This window comes from Semicossyphus pulcher, unplaced genomic scaffold, assembly GCF_022749685.1.
Source record: "Semicossyphus pulcher isolate SPU_LCO1_2020_fin unplaced genomic scaffold, fSemPul1.0.p SCAF_28, whole genome shotgun sequence".
Lineage (NCBI taxonomy): Eukaryota > Metazoa > Chordata > Actinopteri > Labriformes > Labridae > Semicossyphus > Semicossyphus pulcher.
Genome location: NW_027211702.1, coordinates 4,631,504 through 4,657,197, shown reverse-complemented (window position 1 = coordinate 4,657,197; position 25,694 = coordinate 4,631,504). Strand labels below are relative to the sequence as shown.

Here is a 25,694-nt window from a genome sequence, read left to right as displayed (position 1 = left end):
ACAGGCTATTTGATCAAGTGTAAAGAGTTTTCACTATGTATGACATGGCAACTCCCTAAAAGTGAAGCCAAACCCTCTCTATCGCCCCCTGCTGACTGGCTGCAGTATAGTTCATAAAGCCCGCCTCCTCTATGTCAACAGATGGGACATGAGTCAAACTATAAAATTAAAATACACGTCAAATACATTTTTCTGTCATTATAGTTAGTTTTTATCATGTTGATTTATTTCCAAGTCTTCATTTTTCTGACAAGTTTACTTTTAATTAGTTGTTTGATGCTATAAAAAGGGGGTGTGACCTCATGATTGACAGCTCTGTTGACAAATGGGGCTCCTGCAGCGTTCTGTTCCCGAGTAGCAGAGTAGAGGAGGAACGGCGAGAGGAGACGTAACTAACACTAACACTACAGTCATTGAACTTTCCATCACCCTGAATATCTGCTTCAGACCGACACAAGAAGCTGTTCTGCTGCAGACTGAGCCCACCTGAGGGCTCCAACATGGCAAGGCCACAAGGTAAAGGTGTGTGTCGGGTAGAGGAAGGGGGAGGTGGTGTACAATGAGGGGATTGTGGCGATGCGTCGTCCATCAGCTTCCTCTGGAGGCACAAAAGGCTTTATACAACTTTTCTCACATAAGCAGTAGTATTCAACTCCTCTAAACACACTTTGATGTGTCAATCACTCGTGTTCCCCTTTCAACACAACTTGAATGCACTGAATATAAACAAAGCTTTGAAACAAAAACCTCACAGGGAAACCTCAAGACTGCTAAAAAGCCAATCCAAACAAATACACTAATGGATGGGAAAGGATTTATAGTTTATTGACATATGATTCAGAGTTTAGCAAGGATATAATATTAAAATACCTGCACTCTTAAAAGGCAGGCCACACTAATGATTACTGATATCTTAGGAAACAGACTGTGGAGCTATAGAGTCCCAACTGAGTACGAAAACAAAAGACATCCTCTATTTCAGTCTTAAATCGGTTAGCTTTAAAGAAAACCCTCCCCAGTCACCTGTAAAGGCTCTTATACGAGTCCCACTTCAGGTCCAACCCCGAAGTTCGAGCATTGCTTATTACTTTCTCCCACTAACAAGATTAGAGCCGGTCAGAGCTGAAAGCACACAATGCACTACAGTTCCTATTCGTTACAGCTGCAACGGCTGTGAAAGGGGATAAACATTTTAGCTGAAGGTTTAGTACAGAGCAACGCGGACTTTGGCTGCAGCCCAACTAGGAGGAAAGTGAAGGAGCATTCACAAAGTGACAGGCATCCCTCTGTAACCCATCCCAGGCTATTCTCACATGTAAGTAGTACCAGAGACAGGCATGGTAAACACATTCACATGCTCAGAAACACCGTTGAACTGCATGCATCCTCTCACACAGACGCTGCAGGAATAAAGGCACACATAAGCTGCATAAAAAAAGACCACATACATTCAGCCTGGGTGGTACATTCAGTCATCACTGCAGCATTAAAGAGCCCGGAGGCAACAACAGATTCCCAACCAGCCCGTGTGGAGGTGAGTCAGGCTGCAGGGATGTTCACTACACGAAGGCCATTATATTTCTGTCGACAGGGCAGGCTGTAAAGCCGGCTGCAGGAGCTCGCAGGTTTTTACTCATTGTACGGTTTCATCCTCTGGTATCACACCTCTTTGTCGCTCATGTCCTGGAATTTTTAAAACATAAGCAGTGCTTCAAATTCTCTCTCCAGCTCTCATCTTTCATTTTTTAGACAATACATTTGTCACATTTTTTTAATGTGTTGTATTCTCAGCCTGCAATCTGACCATGCTTTATCACATCTTTTGATGATTTGAAAAAGCACTAAAATATGCATCTGAGCAAAAAGCATAACCCCCCCTAAGGCATTTTAAATATACATTATCCTAATATCACATTATCTCTAAGTCTACAGGACTTTTAGGCAGAGCTATACCCGATTCACTGCTTCAAAAATTGGAGGAAAAATCTGGTCTGGAGAGGTCGATGTTGAGCCCAGATACTCTGGTAATGTGAGGGATTCAAAGATCCAGTCTAAAGCATCCTAAACAGCTCGCAAACTCAACACGACTGTCCTGATAATTTCAAACGTGAGAAAGTACTAATGTTATCATCCAGATTTTAAATCCTCAATATCTGAGCTCAACGAAAAACAGCCAATGACAGAAATTTACAAAGAGTCGGAGCTGCTTACTTTGTTGCCAAGCAGTGGCAAACATTCTAGCCCTGAGGCTAATATTAGCTAGCATGCTACTGTTGACAGATATTAAAGGGTAAGTAAACCCCAGAGTTTCAGCTGAAGTGCATCTACCCTGGAAATACACAAAAGTCCTTTAGAGTGTCGATGTATCAACATGCACTGGAAGGGTGGAGATAAGACACGCCCATGCTGTTCAGATTTATTTGGCCGTATGCGACGCCAGGCGCAAGTTTCCAGTTTTGGAAAGCGGAAGTAAACAATAGCCAGCGCTTTGCATTGTGGGATATAGTAGGCGAGGCAGACTGGTCCGATGCATACTGGAGATTTACTACATACTACATTTTACAGCATATTACATTTTGAAACACACACGTGTACTGATAAGCAAGTTTAGCTAGTTAGTTAGCCATGAGCGACGACCTGAGCAGCACACACTTTTGTGACCAAAATGTCGTCTGAAGTAGACGACTTCTCTCCTCCAGAGTCTCCTGTCGGCCATGACCACGCCGGCCCAGAGCCGTATAAGTTTGAGCTGCGAGCACAGGCAGCAGGTGCTGAGATAGCCGATGCCGAGGACATGGAAGGGCAGGAGAAGATGGTACATATGATGGATACATATCTCACCTCTAGCTTTCGCTGAAGAAAAGTGCTCACCTCATCACCTAACCAATTAATCACCCAGAGTCATTTAGCTTCATGCTTTTTTTGTCTCACTACAAAGAATCCCTACAGCCAGTCGTTGTGTCACATCAGTTTTGTTTACATGTGCTACTAAATGAGATCATGTGTGGCGGGACGTTGCTCCCTCTGGCACACACTTTAGTCCTAATAGCATCCTGTAGAGAGGGATGGTGTTACTTTTAAATCTTTAGGCGTGCGTTTTCTCCTTTTGTGGCCAATTCAGATTAGACCAAAACATGAGTTTAAGACTTTAATACTTGTATTTTATATATTTGCATCTTATCCTCTTTTCACGACCATGTTTATCATATTTTCTGGCCAACGTGTTTGTTTCATGTTGTGTACTGGTGAAATTTATTCAGACATTTAAAGTAGACATAAATAGCAGTACAGTACAGTTTTGCAGCCTCCATTGTGAAATATTTTAAAGAAGCTCTGGGAACCGCCTCCAAGTTCTCATTTGGAAAAAGAGGAAAGTAAAGAAGAGACGTCTTAAAGGAAACTGAGCAGGCTAACGAGGCAGACTTTCATTCAGGAGGACGGTGGTGCAGAGAGTTGTCAGGGAGATGTTCCAGTACTTTGTGTACACCAGTGCCTCGGACTACAGTTTGAGACCAATTAGGAGAGTATGTGCGCTGAATTCAGCTGTCAGGTTCCTGTCCGATGCTGCTGCAGTATGAAAAGGCTAATCTATGGGAGCGCAGAGAGGAGCTGGGAGACTCAAGACAAAAAACAACTGGAGCAGAGTGGATCAGAGAGAGACGCTGCAGAGTTTCCCACAAACTTTTTCACAGCAAAAAAAAAAATAAGAGCCGCAGTTTGAGTTTCATTTTGCAAGCACTCATCATATAACCAGTCAGACAAATAAATCCAAACCAGTCCTCTTTTTTGTAGTTTAGACCTTAGTGAGCAAGATCTCTCATTGTTATAAATACAGTAGGGAAATATTTAGTACTGTGAGCATTAATCACTCAGTTATGCCGAGAATCTCCAGAGTGGATGTGCCACAGAATCGTGACAAATCTCATGTGAAACTATAAAAAGAACAATGTTCTATTTTTTCGTTTGCAAAGCAGATATTCGTGGCACATACGCTGATGGCAGCTTCTACCCAGAGTAGTCTGTTATATTGATTATAGTGGAAGTGTCCTGTAGAGTTTCATCTTGCGTTGTCTTTGCTAAGAAATAATTTGCACTTGACTTCATTTTGGGACTTTGCACAAACAGAAGGCAACAGAAGAAAAACTGAAGAAACAGAGTTCCTGGTAATTCAGAGAAAAAAGAAACATTTTGTGCTACATCGAGCACCTAGTATCTCTCTATCTAGAATCTAGAATTAATATTTGACAATAACTATGACAACAACTATTTACCATCACCAAGTAACTACAGTCCTGCACAACCAATAAGATAGTTGATAAAACAAACATTGATTAGAAAAATAACATTTTGCTCCAGTTATTAATTTAAAATTGACATTACTGCTTTTAATGATACTTCTTTGGCAGCAAAAGCAACTCTGGACAATCCAAAGGATGGGTGATGAAGCCCATAAATAGTTATTATTGTTTCTTACACAAACGCCGAAGGGAAGTATTCCGGTTCCTAGGAAATGTATGTGGAAGACTAAAAGTTGTAATCTCGAAGATCTCAGTTTCTTTGTCTTTGGCGGCACCTGTGGCGATAAACAGTAATTGCGGGAGCACACTTCCCAGATATCCAGACATGTGTGACGTCCCCGGTCGGCTCCGGTTTTAACTCTTGATTTTCCTGGCCGACGGTCGCTTTCCTTTTCAGACTGTTTGCTTCATCTGAGCGTCGAGTTTGTTTCTTCTTCTTTGGATTTTCACTTCTTGTTTAAGTTGTATCTGTAGTCATCCATCTTTTCTTTGTTTGTTCAGCCATAGTAGATTACTGTTTACTCGCAACACTTGCAGAGACCAGAAAAGCAGCCGCTTAGCTCCGCCTACCCTCTCTGGCAAACATAGACTTTTAGTTTTACTCTGAGAGTAAGTTTGTTGGTGACGCCGTCTACTGGCAACGTATCTTAGGTGAAATGACAATATTGTGCCGCTGAATTACTGACACGAGTTTGGAGAAGAGCTTTCCTGTTTCAACATGAGAAGACTCAAAACCCCCAAACCAGGTTAGAAAAGAGATCACCCAGTCTGGTGTGGAAGACCATGACTGGCCTGCACAGCTCTGACCTCAGCCCCAACCAACCTGTGGGAGGAACAAGAATGCAAACTACAAGCCAAGATGTCTGTAGCTGTACAGAGAACATGTCGTCCCTGACAGTTGAAGGCTGTAACAGCAACAGATCATTTCTAATAGAAGGACTAAATGAAAGAGTTTACTGCAGAGGTCATGCACTAACACAGCCACATCCAACTCATGAGTCCAGAGAATTGAAGGCGACTCAGACCAGGAGTGAACCTCAGCAGCAAAAATGAACAGCGCTGAATAAAGTTGAAGCCCAGGAGCCCTCACAGTTCAGCTGTCAGGATGAGACAACAAAAGCACTTTCAAACAGAAGAGGGAGGAGACGGCTGCAGCTGAGATGTGAAGGAGGACAGTGTTGATACTTGCCAAAGAGACACTGAAAAACTGGATCACACAGCCAACTGAGTCAGCTACTGTTCAGCTGTCAGAGTGCTAACAGAAACAGACAGCTGGGTTTGTGGCTGGCATGGATACAGATAGAAGACGAGACTCACATTGAAAACAATGTAAGACGCTGAGAAGCAGAACAAAAAGGGGAGGGAGCTAAAGAATTAGACTGAATTAATTTTGTTCTTTACAATTAATTCTGTGTTATTCAGGATCCACGGTGAAAGCCCAGCTCCCTTTGGCCTTTTCTTTTTAATCGATCCTTCAAGAGGCACATTCCTGACAGTTAGGGAGCAGAGAGGAATGCACAGGATCGCCTTTGTACGTACAGTTATTGAAATGCACATGATCACAACAGGCAGCTACAGGCTTTTACCATCCATGGTTGTTTAACTCACTCCTTTTGGTTTGCACTCTCAAAGCCACACCAACATTTTCCCATGATGCCATCCAAACTTGCCTGAAGGCATTAGGAGGCAAATTAAAATCTTCCTGCTGGGTAACGTTTCCCCCCCCAGGGTTCCCTTGAGTTTCAATTTAAAGCATTCCTCAAAATATTTCCAGTTTCACTTTTAGAAACAAATAGCTCATAATTTTCTATGGACTTGAAACATTGTCGCTAATAGAGCTCGATGAGACAGAAATAAAAAAAACACCATGTCCTCAATCCTTAGAGGAGAATAAATGTAATAAAGATCTAAATTGTTTCTTCTCCTTTGTTTAAGACTTAAAAGGTGAAAGAGCGACTTTCTGTATATTTTGTTTTAGCACGGTGGATAAATGTACTGTCACGCTTTTATCTTTATCTTTAAATGTTGAATCTGCTAAGTTATGCTGAATTGTAAATTAAAGCTCCTGTGAGGAGTTTTTTGCTGGTTATGAAACAGACTGAAATTAATTCTCATTAATCTCTATGACCTACAAAAGCAAACCAGACCCAAAGCGACAAGATTGATTATTTCTATATAGTTATTTTCAATGCCTGAAACAGCTGGTGGGGGGTAGGTGTCAGACGAAGCGATGAACTGCACGCTGCCTTTGTTTACATTTTCCAGGGCAAAAATGTAAAGTGAGAGATACATGTGGCTGTTGAAGAAAGCAGGACGAGATGTTTTGTTTACAACCACCACTTTAGCATGTACAGGACAAAATCTGCAAGTTCCTCACAGGAGCTTTAAAAATAAACTGCAACTAATACCAAACGCCAGAGCAGTGACAGTCATGCTAGATAATTTGCCAACACAACAATAAACAGCATTTAGCTACCTTGTGTGGAGTGGACGGAGAAGTTAAAGCTCACCTGGAAGGAAACCTGAATGCTTTGAGTGCTTTTTACAGCCAAGTCCAGGCTTTTACCAAGTGAGTATTTCAATAACAAAAAAAGCGATTTTTTCTTTTCACAAGTCAAAACATTTTTTAACTCTGGTTCTGAGAGATAAAATAAAGTAAAAGTAGAGAATTTATCTTGGCAACTTTTTTGTTTGCTTTTTTTTCCGTTTTACAGACAAAAACAAATGTTTTTATTCTGATTCAGAAAAGGAATCACTACAAGGATATTACTCTCAGTAAATGTCATGGCTTCTGGTCAAATGTCAAGTAGAATAATAACTTTCAAGTGTAAAATGTTTTTGTGCAGAAAAAAATAGACGGATCTTAATACTAATGCAGCAAAATGAAATGAAGAAATGATCCCATGATGCAAACTTGTGCTACAGGTTCTTGTGTAAATATGAACCAGTGAAATGACAAAAATAAATATAAATCAGTTTAACCAGTGTTGGTCAGACTTACCAGGTCTGCAGCGTAAGCCGTCTGCAGCCAGCTCCTGTCCTTCTGGACACACACACGTGTATTTGGGGGAATGTTTGTTGATTTGTGGAGCGGGCAGACACATGTAGCTACAGCCTCCGTTTTCACCTTTCTCTGCGCACCAGTTAGTTCCTGCACACAAGAGTCAGAAGTTCTGATTACTTAATCATTAATAATAACATAAATAAAATGCAAACTGCAGGCGCATTCATGTTTTTCTCACACTAAAAAACAAATGATTCAAATCTATAAAAGGTGAAGTCGAGCTGCTGAAAGCACTGAGAATCTTTGTAGTCTTGGTATAGAAATTATCCATATAAGAGTTTAGTTATGTGCACATCACGTAGATCCAGTCCCTAAGAAAGGAGGAGGATTTAAATATGCTTTTACCCCAAAGAGAAAGTTTTAACATCTTCAGTCTCCTGCATTTTCTCACAGAATTCATTCATAACATAAAATCGAGCCAGTTCTGGGGGGGCTGATATGTCACATGTCAAAGAATGATACTATTGTACTCAGTTTATTAAATATTACAACAAAAAACTAACGATGGGTAAATGCAAGACATGTTGAACAAGCTCAACTGAGCAAATTCTAAACGTTGATGACTGCATAAACGTTTTCCAACAGAAGATTGTTTTGGTCAAAATTCTGTAAACTGTTCTGCTGGAGACACTTAAGTCATTGAGTTTTAGGGTTACGATTAAGGTAAGAGGATTCAGTTAGGAAGATTTGTCTTCATTTTGCATTTCTAGAATTAAGTCAACCTGTTGAATGAATGAATTTAAACTTTCTGTATTGGTGCTTGAAATGAAACAAAATTGCAGAGGGAAGATTTGTTTTGTTGCTTTTCGCAGATGAAGACAACATGTCTAACTTTTTTTTTCTTAAGAGGAAATTTTTTTTTATTTTTCTCATATCTTGCACTAATACTCAAAGTTTGACTTTTTTTTCTCAAAATGCAAAATAAAAACTGTCCCTCTAATTTATTTTCCCTTATGCATAACTCTCACACTCTTAGGTGCTTATTGGCTCTTTCCCTCCATAAATAAAAACGATGTGATGACAAAGACTTGTTGACCTGTGATAGTTATGGCCGCATGATTATCATACGTACTGCTAATTTTGGTGTATAAGACCAGGGGCAGATCCAGAGGGGTGGCCAGTGGTGGCCTGGGCCCGACTTGAAATCTGATTGGCCACCCCAAGTGCCACCCCAAAATCCTAAACTAGGATTGGCTATTTGCCTTGTCAGAGGCGGGACTTGTGTTCAAATTATTTGGGCTGTGTTGCAACAGGCTGCTAGTAGCTTTCTTTCCATTTTACTGTGGCACATTTCCTTTAGTACTTTAAATTGTTACTCTGACCACATCTTCTGTTTGAGTCCTTAAAGAGTTAAGCTTAGAAGGAAGGGTTAACTAAATGCTATTCATTTGTGTGTGTGTGTGTGTGTGGAGGCATACTTCATGCCACCCCTGTATAAGTCAGTGGCTCAGTCAAAAAAGTCTGGATCCACCCCTGTATAAGATGCACTATTGATACTTTTTTCTTCATCTAAAAAAGGGGCTGCGTCCCACATACCGGTGCGACCAGTATAAAATGCGAGAGGTATTTTATTGTGTTACAGTATTTTACCCTGACGATGGCGCTATAATCTAGCTAAAGCCTCGTCACGGACATGCAGCATCATGATCACCAGTGCAGCCGCCATCCTTTTAATCGTTACCGTAGGCGAGGCTCAACTACCGCATCAGTAGCTAGCAGGATAGTAAACTCGACATGGCGAAAACAGATGGTAGGCTCTGATTTGTGTGTTTTGAATGTGTTTTAAATGAAAATAAATTGAAATAGTGTTGAAATAACTTGTATATGTGTATGTATATGTTTTTATTAATAGATAGCTGTAGAAAACTTTTTTCCCTCTGGGATACCCCCAAAAACAGACAGCATCTTTTATTCTGGCGCAACGTATATTCTGGATTTTACGGTAAACTTCTCTTTATTAACTCACTGCAGCACATACTCTTATTACAATACAAAAAAGGCTTCAACATCAGCCCTGAATGAAGTTCCTGTGATGTCCCAGTGCCTTCACGACTCAAGGATTTTCCAGCTCAACAACCTCTAGTGTCTGTCCATTTTTATTCCTTTTCCACTCGTTTCTGCTCCTAGGAGGTTCTTACCTGACAGCTGGATCAGCTCATGGTACACTATGATGTCTTGGGGGTCATTCAGGTTGCTGGCCAGCGTCACCACATCAGAGCCGGTGAACTTGTTCGCGCCGTAGATGGCTTCATTTTCCCCGTCTGTCCAGAAGACTCGATCCTGGAGAGAGGACAGAAAAGTACTGCTCATTTTTCTGTAATGCTGTCTAAATACCATGTCGTTTTTTTATTGAAAGTACCTTGACAATTGCCAGCCCATCAGACACTACAATCATTTCTTAAAAAATAAATATTTTACAGAATTTCATCCAAACCAAATCAAATCTGACCCCTGCAAATCTTATTTTCTTTGTAAAAAATAAAAAGATTCATACAAACAATACTCCTAGAAGCAAAGGTGCAGCAATATTCTCTTTTTTAAACTACAAGAAACCTTAAAAATATAAAGAAATTATTCTTTTCTTGAAACAGATGTGAAGATGATTTTCCTTCTCATAAAAATCACACGTCCTTCACATTAAGCCTCCGTCCTTCCCGCAGCTGCCTGAATTCCATTTCACCCCGAGCCTTTTGCTGCACGTCATCCCTTCTCTCGCTTTTGTCCTCTTCTCCGTCTCTGTCAATTCGTCTATTATCAAAAAAGCAGCGATGCCAAAATAATTGACTTAATATTCCACAATCGCATCACAAATTCAACCATCTGTGTGCGAAGGCCATCTGTGGGGTGTTTTTGCACTGCATCTTGCAAGAACCACCTGTCCATCAAATCCATGTCGTTCCTTGAATTTCCTGTTGATTTCCTGTTCCTGTTCAGTTTCTCTGCTCATGATAAAGATACTAATCCAGTTCTTCAAATGCTTATTCCCCAAAAAAGTGACATTTCTGTGCAGCAGATTTGTTCCCATGAAGGAGCAACACGACTGCAAGTGATGAGATCACTGAACGCTTCATGGACTGGTTATATAAGTTGTTTTCGCACAATTATGAGCTAGAAAAAAGGCAACCTAGAGTTGTTACTGTAACTATAAACAGGTGTGCGAGTCTACTGCTTAGCTGAAATCACGTATTCTTGAAATAATGGATGTGAGTGTTCAGACATGAGCTGCAGCTTAAGTGCCTGTATCTGAATAAATGTGTCATCTGTCTGAGTGAGATTGAGTTAGCAGTTGTACGAGTGGGTGTAGGTGAGAGTGCCAGTGAGAGCCAAATGTCCATGTGCCTGTGACTCAGAGACACTGCAATGTGAAAGACGCATTACTGATACATGAAGAGTGCAGGTTTTAAATAGCAGATTTTCTTGTAAGTAGTTATCAGGATGAATTACACACCACCTGCTTTCTGTGAGATAATCCTGCTCTGTGCTCAACAGAATGCAAATACCAAGCTTATCCTTATTGGAGTAAAATTTCTTTTCTGGTATCCTTCCTGATCTTTTACTCATTTCTGAACCATAAAACTGAGCTGTACAATGGCAATAAAAGCTGCACTGTGTTAATGCATTTTCTTCAGCAGAGTTCAGGCTTTTAAAAAGGGCTGCACGAACAACCGCAACTGTGTTGTGCAATGGGTTATAGTCCCATCGCAGGACGTGCGATAGTGAAGCATATCAAGTGAAACATGTAAAGCTGTTACTTTGTTACTCGGTGCAAAACAGTTTCTCGTTTTCCATCCATAATCTACAGAAAAAGTCTGTATGATATCACATTATGCAGCTCTTGACCAGAGCACAAAGTGAGCCGACCGCAGTGCTGCAGAGTCTGTGTGTCACCTGCCTGCAAACTGTAAACAAGCACGCGACACTGCTGCCGTCACAGATCATGTCGGTGGGATGATCGAGGTGGACACTCATTACGTGAGGGGGCTAATAAGTAAGAGTATTCCCGTTATCAGCATCACCTTGTCCCAGTGCTGGTTAATGCTGTGGCCTCATAGGCGGATCACTAATGGAGCGGAAGTGCCGCAGAGTGTTTACTTTTAGCGGTTACACCTGCAGCACACACACGGTGTGAGGTTGTGTGTCAGACATACTTTTGAACAGCATTAGAAATGGCTGATGACATACCGTATGAGTAACAACTGCAGCCCACAAGTTTGTTTGTTTGTTTGTAAGGCCGTCAGAGTCGGAGTAAGAGAGAAGTTCTATTTAAGACTTAAAAGTCCAAAATAATAAAAAGTACAATTGTTACTTGTTTATATGTAAATGAAAACACACATTTATCAGGTATAATTTCCTGTTCTTTTTAAAATTGCAATAAATATCTCAGAACAAAATTATTATTACAGTTATCGCAATGTCATTTTTTTCCAATATCGTGCAGCCCTAGTTTTAAATGTTACTGAAATGTCCAGCCCACTACACCTTTCCATCAGCACACATCTTAGACAACTAATTAAGTAAATGCTGTGTTTCAGATTATGATTAGGGTCGATTTGCTGGGCACCCATCAATAAATTCTCGCATTACTATCTTGGTTAGGAATTTAGAAATACTCATCATTTCACCTCAATATTTTGCCAAGAAACAATGACAGCATAATACCAGCAGACATGCATGTTAGTTATATTCCTTAGTATTTCCGTTACGATAGATCAGGGGTGGCCAACACTGCTCCTGGAGAGCTTCCTTTATGTTTTAGGTTTCTCCATACTCTAACACACCCGATTTGAATGATCTGCTCGTTATCAACCAACTGAAGCTTCTCAGGGGATTGATAATAAGCAAAACATTCAAATCAGGTGTGTTAGAGTATGGAGAAACCTAAAACATGCAGGAAGGTAGCTTTCCAGGATCAGGTTTGGCCACCTCTGCAATAGATGCTTTAGCAACGAGCCAATGGGCCACCAAGCCCGTAATTTGTTGGCTGAAATCAAAATGCAATTTTTTCTTAAAGCTCCCTAAATGACAATATATAACCAGAATAAAAAATATCAGTTGTTACTTTTCTAAATTGAAAACTCGAGTTCTACAGGACCATGTGGCACAACTGTCCCACAGTCTCCAAGTTTCCAGTATGAATTTTTCAAACTCTTTTGCTGCTGCTTAATGTTTGTATAGTTTGTAAGTATAACTAAATATACACTTGATGCATGTGCATCAAATATTTGTTCCATCCCTAATGCAATGCAATCGAGCTGTAATTAAATAGCACATCTCAAACATAGCAGAAATTCAAAGTGTCTCACAGGCAGAGAAAAGGCAGAGAAAAGCATGAGAAAAACATTTGCTGTATCGTGACAGAAAAGTTTGCCTTGCTAATTGGTACAGCAAACTCTGCATAAAGGCTCAAGATGAAGATGAACATTTAGATCAGATTTCGATGGAAGGTTGGGAGCACAGAGCTGTCAAAAAAAACTGATCCAACACTACTCATGACACACTGCACTGTTTGCTCATCATTAGCCTTCTGAGAAGTTGAGACCAAATCCCTTAATCACCTCAATCATGAGTTTTGTACCATCTCTATTGCCACAGAGGAAGGGGAGTACGTCTGAAAGAGAGTAGAAATACCTCAAAAACCGTAAGAGCGAAGGGATGAGCCAGGTAGTCAGAGGACTGCAGGACTTTCTTCCTGTTGTCTCCATTAAGGTCGACGCTACAGAGCATGTGCAGCTTGGAGTCAACCCAGTACAACCGGCCTTTGATCAGATCTGGGTAGAAGATGAAGCGTATGAAGAAACAGGAGAGGAGACAGTGAGAAATGACAGGGGGATTTAACAAGTAGAGAAGAATGGATAACAATAATAGAGTAGAAAGACGACAGAGAAGACATGAGGAAAAACAAGACAGGGGGGTGACAAAAGGAGAAGATTAGAAGTGTTAACAGAGGAAATGAGAAGATAGAATAGAGGTGAAAGAATAAAGACAAAGCACAGAAAGAAGACGGTGCGAAGCAGGCAGAGAGAAGAAGAGGAGAAGAGGGAGAAAGAGAAAATAAAATCAATACAACATTTCATTAACAAGGCTGAATCGATGGCTTTTTCACAGTGTGGGGGATGAAAGTACAGGAGGAGAAAGACATGATTCTATGTTCTGGTCAGATGTTACATAGTATGGAGGGTACAATGAAAGCAGTGTTGTTAGAAATGAACCAGCAATGTTCAGTATTCCAGGAGTGTTTTAATTAAGTCATAAATAGACGGAAATATTGCATTAAAAACATAGAAAATGCTTGTATGTTGGTTGATACTAGGGTTGTCACAATACCAGAATTATAAACTTCAATACGATACTAGTACAAATGAAACGATACTTGATTGACCTGTTTCGATACCACGGCAACAAAAATAAACTCTTAAGTAACAAAAATTGGGTAAACTTGTTTTAATTTTTTTCCTACACAGTCTTGGTACAAAAAAAGTCACTAAACATAAAACCAGCTCAATTGACACACTGTTTAAAGTAATGTTTATCATTATTTGATATTGTTTAGACCCATGTCAAAATATAGCCCCTCTCAATTATCAATCATAAACAAAGGAAGGAGTGTGTAGTTGTGTCTGTATCTGCAGAGGATCTGCCCTTTATCTCCATGTTCTCATGCTGCTGTGTTTTGGACGTTTCTAGGTGTCAGTTGTGCAGTGGTGCTCAGCTCACAGCCAACAGTCTGCAGGTGGGGACTAAATGAAAACGTAAAGACCAGGTGACAGCACTGTCTCTCTGCTCTGCTCTCTGTCTGTAACAGGCGCTAACGGAACTTTTGCAACTTTATGAGATGCAAAAAGGACTTGGCAAAACGTTGGTATTTGCAGACCTGTGAAAGAGAGCAGTCTGCTGTGTCGTTGCTATTTTAGAGCTGCAGGTGACAGAGGGCGGAGCAGACAGACACAGTCGGCAGGACGAAGCACGACTAAATCCTGTACCTTCCTGTAGGGTTGTATGGAGATGTAGACGTGTTGTTTAGAGCGCAACCTCTGAGTTACGCTCTAAACAACAGAAAATGTCTTATTTCTCTGTTTCACTGCTTATTTTCATTTTTATTAACGGCACTCGCCCTCCCCACTTCCTGTCTGTCGCTCGACCAGCGCTCTCTCTCTATCGCTAGCGGCAGATTTGGGTTGAAAACTGTTTTTTCAAAGCTTTGGTACCTTCCGGTACTATCAAACGTAAAAATAACCGTTTGGAAACACGTGGTATCGAAAAGTACTGAACATTTTGACAACCGTAGTTGATACTTAGATTCTGTAATGTATATTAATCAGGCAGGTTAAGCAGGAAAATAAAAAGCCTAAATAAATATAACATAAATACAATAAAACCAGCACTTGATTAAATAGACCTGAGCTCTGTCATATAATATACTGAAATAAGAATCATTTGGCTTAGGGTTATAGAGAGTCATTCAGTTCTTAACAGGCAAATTACTGCACATCTAGTTTCTCAGTGGTTACGTTTTAGACGAGCTTTTATGTTAGTTTTATTGCCAATTTTGTTGCCAATGTTCAATTTATGTAAGTGATATTCAGTATATTTACCACTCAAGTAATACATAATTTTGAATAATGAACAACTCCCCCTCAGGCGTTCAAGTTTGCAAATTGCAAAGCACTTTTAGCAAGCGCTGACTTCCTCTTTTCTGATCGATCTGATTTCCAAACCAAGGCTTTAGTGATTACCTCCCTTCCCCATAATTCCCTTTCCCCGCACAGTGAATCAGACACCATCTAATTTAAAGACACTGAAGTGAATCTTTGCACAAAACACAGTTTTTTACATTGTAGTAATTCTTCGGATCACTGGCTGCTAAAGTTATGTATGATTTTGTGAAGTACACTTTTTTTATTCATAGAGGCGACAGTATGAAAAACCTTTTTTCCCTCTGGGATGCCCCCAAAAACAGACTGCGTCTTATATTCCAGATTTTACCATATTTGTAATTTCCTCTTCCTTCATAGTGATGGAGATTAAAAGACCTGACGTTTTATGCTTTTAGCAAAAATATGTCGCTGTTATTTTTCATTTCTTCCAATGAATCAGCAGTCAAGACAAAAGTGCAGTGATAAGTGTGTGTATGTGTGTGTGCCTACCCAGGGTAATTCCATTAGGCCACTGGATGTCTGACGCCACCAGAACCTGTCTGTCCACTCCGTTCATACCAGATTTCTCAATCTTGGCCGGCTCGCCCCAGTCAGACCAGTAGAGAAACCTACAGCACAGACAGGTGACAACAGTTTATTTCCAATTGACGATGTACATTTTTCTGTCCAAGATCCAAACAAACTCTTCACCTACCCCGACAGTGGATCCACAGCGATGGATGCCGGTTCTTTGAGGCCTCTGTTGAACAGAACTTTCTGCTTGGTTCCGTTGAAGTTGGCAACAGAAATAGTTTTTGTGCCGAGATCAGACCAGTACAAGCTCTTATAGATCCAGTCCACTGCAACTCCCACAGGGGTCTGAACGTTGTCTATCACTTTATTGTGGGTGCTGACTTCCCCTCGTTTGTCCAGTACAGTGCTGCAAAGAAAAAAAAGGTCAGAGATAATGTCACTAAAATTTTAAGTTTCAAGAAAAATAAATTCCACCTGCTTTTTCTTCAACAAAACACTGCAGGGCAAAGTCTCAACATCCAACCTTGTCTCCAAAAGTCTAACATATTTAGTGTGGCATTTAACAACATAGAAGGTCCTAAAGTTTTAGCTTCATATAAATGACTCACTTCAACCAAAGTCCATCATTCAGGGAGATTAAACCGAAACTTGGGCTTTATACTTACACATCTAGCTTAAGTACATTAGCACAACGACATTGGTTTATTAGCCTTAAACACCAAGAGCATCTGAGGCTGAAGGGAAAGTCATTGGTTTTTTAGGTATTTGGTCACAGGCCAACTAATAATAAAAATCAAACCTTTCAGCCGATGATGGTAATTACATGAGAAGTCATAGAGGGGATCACCGGAGTGAGTACAATTCATCCTGAGGAGGACATGAATGATGGCTCCAAATAAAAAAAATAAAAAAATACATCTACCAGATTTTTAAATATTTCATAAGATAATTAAAAAAACAAAAAACTTTAACCTTCGAGTGACAATACAGGAAAAATCTAGGTATGACCAAAGTCAGCAGGGTTCATCCTCTGTGTCTATGGTGCCCACTGAAGTTTTGAGACATTTCTGTGAAGCTCTAATATACGGTAGTGCTAGAGAAAAGATCACTAATGTTATTAAGAATCATACTCTATCAACAACGTAATGCAAAACTTCATCTCAATTTATTCTGTAGTTGACACACTTAAGACTCGACCGAGTGGTCAACCAACTGATCCACATTGCCATACTTTAAAGTATTCTGCCACATGACTGAAGACGAACATGTGGACCAACTTTCATAGTAATCTACGCAACGGTTGTGATATTTCACTCTAAACCAGGGGATCAAGTCTAAAAAAGCCTTTAAGGCCGGAGATATACTTGCTTTTACTGACGCATTCTCATGCACATGATGGCTGCCACGTGTTTCCTGCATCTCTTTGGAGCGTCGGCTGTGCACTTCCATCTCATGCAACTCTATACGTGCACAAGATGCAATATGCACATGAACAGTAGGGGCAGTGTAGCGCAAAAGGGGATGTGACAGGGTCAACACAGCAGCAGGGGCTGCAACAATGGCAGAAAGTTCTGAAGATAAGCTGATAGATCAACATTATCCACGTGTACGATGTGTCATTGCTGCTGCACAGAGACAAACATGCCTTGCATAAACAGCTGGTGCTGATGGTGTGTTCTATCCACCGAACACACAGAGGCTGTCACTTATTCTGCCGTGACCTCAGAATGAACATCACAGTAACCTCCTCGAGTGTCACCATGTCTGTTGTTTACATCCTGCACATACGGTAGTTGCATACAGCCTGAGCTCTCTGTTGTGCCCTCTAGTATCCTCCAGTAACATTAATGCAAGGAGTGTTTGTGTCTGTCAGGGGGAACAGGTCATTATGATTACATTTATGCATGTTTCAGTGCCTCCATGGAGCCACCTTGTTACTTTGATGTTACAAAATAAGAATCTACTGAAGGATTGAACACCTTTCAAAATCTGGGGACTCATTTAAACTTGCTTTGTCGTGTTCCTTCACATGCTTCTACATGGCCACTGTGTCTGTAACGTACCTATAAATGGCCTTCTGTCCCAGGTCAGCCCAGAAGATCATTTGCTGGTCGAAGTCTGCATCCAGAGCCACTGTGTTCCTCTGCTGCTCCACAATCTGAGTGTACTCTTTCCTCTCTAGACCCAGACGGCGGATGTCACGGCGGTTAGTGAAGATCAGGCAGGGCTCCTTACCTGAGAACAGGACAGACCGCTAGTTCAGACCCAGATTATATTAAATGCAATCAAACTCCTGCAACTCAGGTCAGGTGTTTTAGACAAGCCCAGAACTGTACTTATTCTGTTTGAAGAAGATTACAAAGACCTTTTTGGTACAATGGAAGAGGAATTACATACTTAAAGGGTGTTTTATACAATGCGTTGTCATTTGGAAGAAACAAAAACACTGTCGGGCTGAAGAATACAATGATGGCCTTTGTCAACATGCGACACAATGAAGTGTTGTTACAGCAGAAGTGCTCAGATAGAACGTGATCACAAGACAAGAGGATGTATTTGCATTTCCAGCTAACAACAACCCCAGAGACTATTTTGGATATTTGCTTTTCATAGTTCACCATCGAGCATCTTAAAGGTTCAGAGCTGCTGTTCAGGCAGCTGTTGACTCACCAACAGCCTTGCAGACTCCGGTGGTCGGATCCATCTGGTAGCCGTTGTGGCATTCGCACTTGTACCCTCCCTTCAGGTTGATGCAGATTTGACTGCAGATGCCGGGGTTCAGACACTCATTGATGTCTGCACACAGAGAGATGAAGAGGGAGAGGGGGGAGGCAGAGAATACAGCTGGTAACTGACATGTTTGATCAATCAAGTCGCTGAATGCTACAATTTGGGTAATCAGACGTTTGCACACGGCTCCGGAACAAACACAGACACGAATGTAAACCTAATTCAGCTCAGAGTTTTTACATATTTTAACACATTTACTGCATAAAACATTCCCATGTTTTCAGGAGTTAAGGGGTTATTTTACATTGGGGAGCAGATTATGCGCCTCTGTGTAACCACTGGTATTCATTCCAGATGGGATTACACACATTTCCCAATATACACAGCGGTGTTTGAGGCCAAGATTGGCTCAATAACAAAACTGTGTCAGATCAGCCAACAGCCAATCACATTACACAGTGAACCCCTCAGAGGCCAGCAGTGCACAATAAGAACATGTTCCACTCATAAGGGATTTATATCCCAGTTACAACAGGCTACAGTGTATCTGACCCAGCCCGTTGGATTAGGGATTTCTAAGAAACCAAAATAGTGATACATCTTAAGCCTGACAGGTTTCTAGCAAGTCTTAATGTTTTCTTTTCAACCACACAGTGAAATAACCCGACGATGACACTGGGCTGTAATTAAATCTGGAGCTTCTTGAACACTTTGTCTGAACTACTTTCCAACAAATGAGGTGTACTGCTGCCAAGAAACAAAAGCATTTCAGTGAGCAACAACTGAACTGAGTTAAAGTGAAGGAATAACAGAGACTGCTTGTACTGCTGATCTTTTCAACTGTTCTTTAATTGCTGGAGCATCATGCCGTTTATTTTCAGATCCTCCATCTTATTTTTTTTAGAATTAAAATATCTTCGGGTTCAATGTGAGGTGAGGTTATTTACCCATGTCCATAAATGATACCTGAAAAATGGCTTCATCCATTGCTGAGGTCGATAAAACGTATACTTGTTAAAAGAAATAAATGTCTGTTAAGTCACTATCCACGGTAGAATGAGGTAACACAATGGTGATTGAGTCACTGATAAAACCCTTTGCATTTGCAGTATTACAGACTGGGTGTCTGTGGCCACCTTTGCAAAGAAAAAATCACAAGCAGCGCCCAGTTAGTGACGCGTTTTCCATCAGCCAGCAGTGGTTGGTCTGCCAGAGAGGGTAGGCGGAGCTAAGCGGCTGCTTTTCCGCTCTCTGCAAGTGTTGCGAGTAAACAGTAATCTACTATGGCTGAACAAACAAAGAAAAGATGGATGACTACAGATACAACTTCAACAAGAAGTGAAAATCCAAAGAAGAAGAAACAAACTCGACGCTCAGATGAAGCAAACAGTCTGAAAAGGAAAGCGACCGTCAGCGAGGAAAATCAAGAGTTACAACCGGAGCCAACCGTGGACGTCACACATGTGACACTGTCTGGACATCTGGGAAGTGTGCTCCTGCAATTACCGTTTATCGCCATAGGTGCCGCCAAAGAGTACAAAACAGATCTTCGAGATTTTTGCACAAATATTTAATGCATCAGTCTTCGGTAAAAGGTCTCCTACCTCCGCAGGTCTTGTGGTCGATGAGCTGAAGTCCAGGTGTGCAGTCGCATTCGAAACCGATCACCATGTCTTTGCAGATGTGAGAGCAGCCGCCGTTGTTCATGAGACACTCGTTTAGATCTGAAGCACATGGAGTTTGATGTAGTTAGAAAAACTGACAGGATATCATGAAAGCAAGACACACAACTGTAAATAACATTTTAAATAATAATTATTGCACTCATATTTGTTTGATTACACATTTCATCTGGGATTGTTGGTTTGATCCAGGCATCAACAGTTAAGACAGAAGGCAACAAAAGAAGGAAGATAAAAAGATCACAGCGTGGACTCAAAGTGATGCTCTCAGGGATGCTATGGATCAATATGAATACATTAACACTGATATAAAGGTTTTGGTGCTTTAATGAGCGCCTGGTTGAGTCTGTAAATGAAAACAGCTGAGATGCTGATTGACAGGTTTTAGGATTCCTGATTAGAGATGTTAAAAATGAACCGTTTAACTGATTAATTGCGTTCTTTTCAGTTATAGGTTAAAAGGTAAAAAGTTATGGAAGACGACCAACAGTGCCTTTAATGTTGCACCTCATTGTTTCCCACATAAAGATGGCTGCCCATGTATACTCTCCAACCATTGTTTGCATTTTTCTCTTGTTTTTGGTTGATTATTTGGAGGATAAGCTAACAAGTTCCATTATTTCAATACAACGTAGCAGGCAGCCCATCATTACTTGAAGCGGCATTATTTAGCTCACCCATTGTGCAACATTTACACTAGAATAAATAAAAGAGTAAGTGTGTTGAGTTCTTTGATCCGTAAAATTGATCACAAACGTGGCATGCCAATCTTTTCCTCTGACTGAACTGAACACAGATCACACTGTGAGGTTTGGTATTCTGCTTGTGGAAGGCGTTCTTTGATCCATGAAAGAGAATTATTTAGACGCACTATTCGTTCTCTTAACTGCATCGAAGCTGCATGGGGCGGCATTTATATTAAAAATCCACACATTATCAGCATAAATCAATGTGCAGCAGTGGTAAAGGTCATGTCATGGACACTCTCCTGCCCACATCTGAAAAGCAATTTGTCTCCTAAAGAGAGACTGAGGGACCTGACCGGAGAAATCAAAATGTTACAGCTTCTGTTTTTGTTTTGGTGCTGTGAAGCATCAAAATAGACAGAAACAGGATCCTGGGAGCTCAAGTTCAAATATTTCTGGTTCAAACTGTTTCATGTCGATGACATTTAGAGCTGCCAGCTGGGGGAGTGTTTTCGAGACGTTTAAACAAGTGACATTTGCAGAAACACACTGTGATCGCAGCGACAAGATTATTCAAACTTACAAAGATTCGAGTGCTAATATGCAAATACACAAATCAAACATGTTGATTTGTCCCCTTGTGTTCTCCACTCAAGTGGGAGGGCTCCAGCAATATTCCATTCATCATTTCATGTGTCGTCTACACCTATTTGTCTTGAACAAATCCAAGCTTTCCTGCAACTGCGGTCGGTTATTGCCTCATTTATGTTGGTTACAGTGACATATTCTTATTTATACAGCAACTGGAGGATGTCATTCAAAATGATACTGAACCTGATAACCTCACAGTGACTACAAGACACAAGAAAACTGCACACAGTCACTGCTTATGACTGTTGGGGGACTGTATTATAATCAATACCAATACAGTATTGTGCTAAAAAGGACAAGTGTGATGTCTTCCCCATGACAATCCTTTGTTTAATTGAACACAAAGCAGCAGCCTCTGGGGATAAAAACTAGGCCAACGCAGAACCTCCAAAATCTGTGGTTGAGGCGGACGTGAAGCGATTTATTCCCAATAGATCCCCATGTTAAAATGTGCAACTACACAGCAGAACAAACATGTTTACATCCTGCTTTTAGTCTCTATAGCTCATTTTACCATTCAGGGATGAATATTTATGTAAATCAACGGCCATATTTACAATTGCTGGTGCCTTTTGATGAATTTATCATGAAATAATGGACAAATAATATGGCTTGTTGTGCAGTTTCTCTTACTTGCTAAACTTCTGCAAGCTTTTTTTGTATGTGAAATTTTAGCATTATTTTATTTATGTGATAAGCACTAATAAGCAGTTATCTTTGTCTGCCAGCATCATACCTCACTTGTTGATCAGCTCTTAAAAGGCAGCTAATATATTAGCAAATGCTAAATTATTGGACATTTTAAAGTTATGCCCAAGGTTAGCGGTTTGATCCTCTCCAGCTCCTCCTTCTCGTCCAGATATGGTCACTTCTGACTCCAAAATATATGGTAAACTAAAGGCTTTTTTAGTATATTATACATATTATATTTTTTAATATCTACATGAATTTAAAATTTTAAAACATCAAGTAGAACCCAAACAAAAACGGCTCTGAGCGTGATTAAATTGTGTGATTTGCAGCCGGTCTATTTTTTTAGAGCAGACAAAAATCTCTACAATTTTCAAAGTAAGTCATCATGGACCAAGATGATAATTTAGCATCGACTAGACTTTTGAAGAAGCATCGGTAAATGCGTTTTCTTTTACTCACTGCACTCCTTGATGGGTTCGTCGCTCCAGTCGGGACAGTCTCTGGCCTTGTTGCACACTTTGCTCATCTCGATACATTCCCCGCTGCGACACTTGAACTTCTCCGGCCCGTTACACTGAGTCACTGTAAAGAGATACAAAGAGTTTAACTTACAGTGTGTAAATTCCTTCATAGTTACTCACAGCTGCCTTAAAAAATAAAACCAGATACCCTGCCTCTAGTTTTTATGCTAAGCTAACGTTCACGAAGCTAAAAGGCCTCCAGAATGTCCCTCCGTATGTCATCCAAAGAAATTAGTAGTATTGATTATTTTATCAAACTTGAAGAAATCAGTTGCCTTATTGCAAATAATCAAATATCCAAAAATGTCCCAACTAATTGACATATTCTACCGCTTATCCTTTTGCTGAACTTGTCCTGTGTAAAAAACCTCCTCCTGCGAAAAACTCTTGACAGGAGCTTTAATGACCATCTCCGCCGTTTGAGTTAAAATCTGAAGTCACTAAAAAGAAGCAAAAATGGACAACCCAAAAAGTTTTCACTACCGGAGTAAAATTTAAACTGGATGGATACTAGGAAAATTGGAGGGGTGTTTTGAAGGTTACTTGTATCTTTTGTATTAAAAAAACAAATACAACAATGCACTAAAACACCCTGAAGTGGTCTGTGACAGAACTAGACAGTATTTTGAAGAAGCAGTATGAAAAAAATCAGCCCACTTGTTTTTTTCCTTCATAAAATCATCTGGAAAATACGTAGACCATTTGCATGCCCACAGTATCTACACTGACAACTCACGTGACTTCTGAACCTCAGGACGGCCTGAGGTGGGACGTTTAAACCAAAAGGAACACATCCAAAGACAATCGCACAAAAAAGCGAATGCTTCTTCATCTGACAACGTCCTCAGGATAATTAAAAAGAGCAGTGTGTGAAGCTGCAAACACAGAGCGCGTACTGTTTTTGCAGTTGACTTCGTCTGATCCGTCGCTGCAGTCTCGGAGGCCGTTGCACTGTCTGCTGCCCAGGATACAGTTTCCATCATCACATTTGAACTGATCCGGTCCGCAGGTGCGTACAGCTGCAAAACAAAACCACATGCACACACAGCTTAGTTTCACAGGAAAGTGGAGCTCAAATCAATTTGGTGGTTCGAAAGTCAGAAAGAATTTTACCAGTCAACTATCATGTTTGTTATTTATCCACCGCGTTTTTATTGTTTTTTCTCTGTGTAAATTGATCGTGTTTCTTGTTGTCCGACCAGCTGTGCAAAACCCAAACTGAAAACATCACCTTATATTCTAGGGATGTGTGATGACTCCGATAGCTGCATTCTCATTACTGCATGGAGTCATTTGGAGATAACTGGACAGGTGGATAATTAAAGATTGTGAATCGAGTAATTAACGCCAAATGTAATGAGAAAGCAGCACATAATGGATCACTGCCCAAGCTGGGTGTTTTTTTTCTAAATACTAATAGCTAGATTGTGGGCTGAAATTGTTTGTATTAATGCAACCCTTATAAAAAAATATAGATATATGTATAGATACGAAACAAACATATTCAACCACAAACATAATTAAGAGTTGTTTAAAATCTCAAATCAGATGGTCGTTGAAATGAAATTAACATGGTTATGAACTAAGTTCTGTTTTCAATGTGCTCACGACAGCTGGTCTGTACGTACGACAGTTGGCTTCATCGCTGCCGTCCTTGCAGTCGGGGTCTCCATCACACCTCCACTTCTTGTGAATGCACTCTCCAGAGCGGCACTGCATCTCGCTGGACGAACACTTGGCCGGAGGCGTCGGATGGCGGCCGCAACGGGACGGAGACTCATCTGACTGGTCCTGCAGGGGGACAGGGAACAGATGTTTCAGGGGGAGTAATTTGGTAAGAATTGTCAATATTAACACCAGCATTGATGTGTTTCATCACAGTACAGCAATATAATTTAGATTACAGCTCAAACATGTTTAAGTGTGCAGTTACTCTTTAAATGTAACCTAATATATTCAAAATTAATTGGTAGATTAGCATTAAATAATTGCTTTAGGACCCAATTATCAGTGTTGTGACCAACTCATCTTTGTTCAAGTCCCAAGAAAGTCTCAAGTCATTTAGTCCAAGTCTCAAGCAAGTCTCAAGTCATTTTCTTGGGCAAGTCAAGTCAAGTCACAGGTTATGAAAAGTTGTGTTGAGTCCTTACTTAAGGCAAGTCAAGTCCCGAGACAAGTCACTTTTTTCCACCCAAGATCCAGCACTCTAACCTGTAGTATCCGGTCTTTATGAAGAGAAAACACAAGGTGTTAGCAGCCCGTCTAATGATGATATTATTGGCCAATTTATATAACTTGTTAAAAAAGTATGACAATGAATTGTATCTGTTATCTTGGCACAGACGCAGCCATGATGATGGTCTGCTCTGAGAGCGTATTGACTAGTAACGAGTGACGAGGGTTCTCTGTGGCGAAAAAAACATCAGGTAGCTGGGGTCTTTGATGTTGCGTGTTGCCATAGCGAGGAGTTTGTCATGATTGGATGACTGGCTTTATTAAGTCAAGTCACAAGTCATCAAAAGAGTGACTCGAGTCCAAGTCACCAGGCCTCAAGTTCACATCTCTGCCAATTATTATTAGATGCCAAACCAAAACTACAGTCCCTAGATATAGCAGGTTACCATTTTAAAAGTAGTTACATATTTGTTGAAAGTAAAAAGAGCATCAATAAATGACTACAATCCTTCATTATAAAAACAACAAACACATTAGATAGCTGGGGTCTTTGATGTTGCGTGTTGCCATAACGAGGAGTTTGTCATGAATGGATGACTGGCTTTATTTTAAGTCAAGTCACAAGTCAAAATTCCAAACACTACATAAAAATAGACGTGTTTTCAATAATTAAATATACCTCTCCCGATCAAAACTACCTAAAATAAAAAACGATTTAAATTATTGTAAGACCTTCAGATCGCAAAAGATAACAGCAGTCAAAGAATGCACCAAATTAATGGGTTTTATTTCTAACAGCCAATCCTGATAAAATAAAGCTCCTCATTGTAACAAACCGTTCATAAAGGCCTAGCATCACATATCCCTATTCAAGGGCTTTAGAAAACAATAACAGACATTTCAAGAAGTTTCCTGGCTTCGCACAGACATCAGCCACCGCAGGAAAGAGCAAATTACCACAGGATTAAAAAAAACTACAACACAGCCCGCCCACGCTTTTTGAGTGACAGGTGATGAGGGGGACGT

General features: G+C 40.5%; 1 protein-coding gene across 3 annotated transcripts in view; it reads right to left on the bottom strand.

The window, feature by feature from the left end:
• vldlr (very low density lipoprotein receptor) overlaps positions 1-25,694 on the bottom strand; it is an 86,519-nt gene that overhangs the window by 18,830 nt on the left and 41,995 nt on the right. For all 3 annotated transcript variants that reach the window (XM_069677134.1, XM_069677135.1, XM_069677136.1), the window contains exons 6-16: positions 24,122-24,284; positions 23,390-23,512; positions 22,432-22,554; positions 19,865-19,984; positions 18,201-18,326; positions 17,594-17,765; positions 15,712-15,936; positions 15,507-15,625; positions 12,991-13,130; positions 9,501-9,642; positions 7,300-7,449 (exon numbers count right to left, since the gene is read on the bottom strand). In XM_069677134.1, the coding sequence (XP_069533235.1) occupies positions 7,300-7,449; positions 9,501-9,642; positions 12,991-13,130; positions 15,507-15,625; positions 15,712-15,936; positions 17,594-17,765; positions 18,201-18,326; positions 19,865-19,984; positions 22,432-22,554; positions 23,390-23,512; positions 24,122-24,284 (1,603 nt within the window). The remainder of the gene's footprint in view (positions 1-7,299; positions 7,450-9,500; positions 9,643-12,990; positions 13,131-15,506; positions 15,626-15,711; positions 15,937-17,593; positions 17,766-18,200; positions 18,327-19,864; positions 19,985-22,431; positions 22,555-23,389; positions 23,513-24,121; positions 24,285-25,694) is intronic.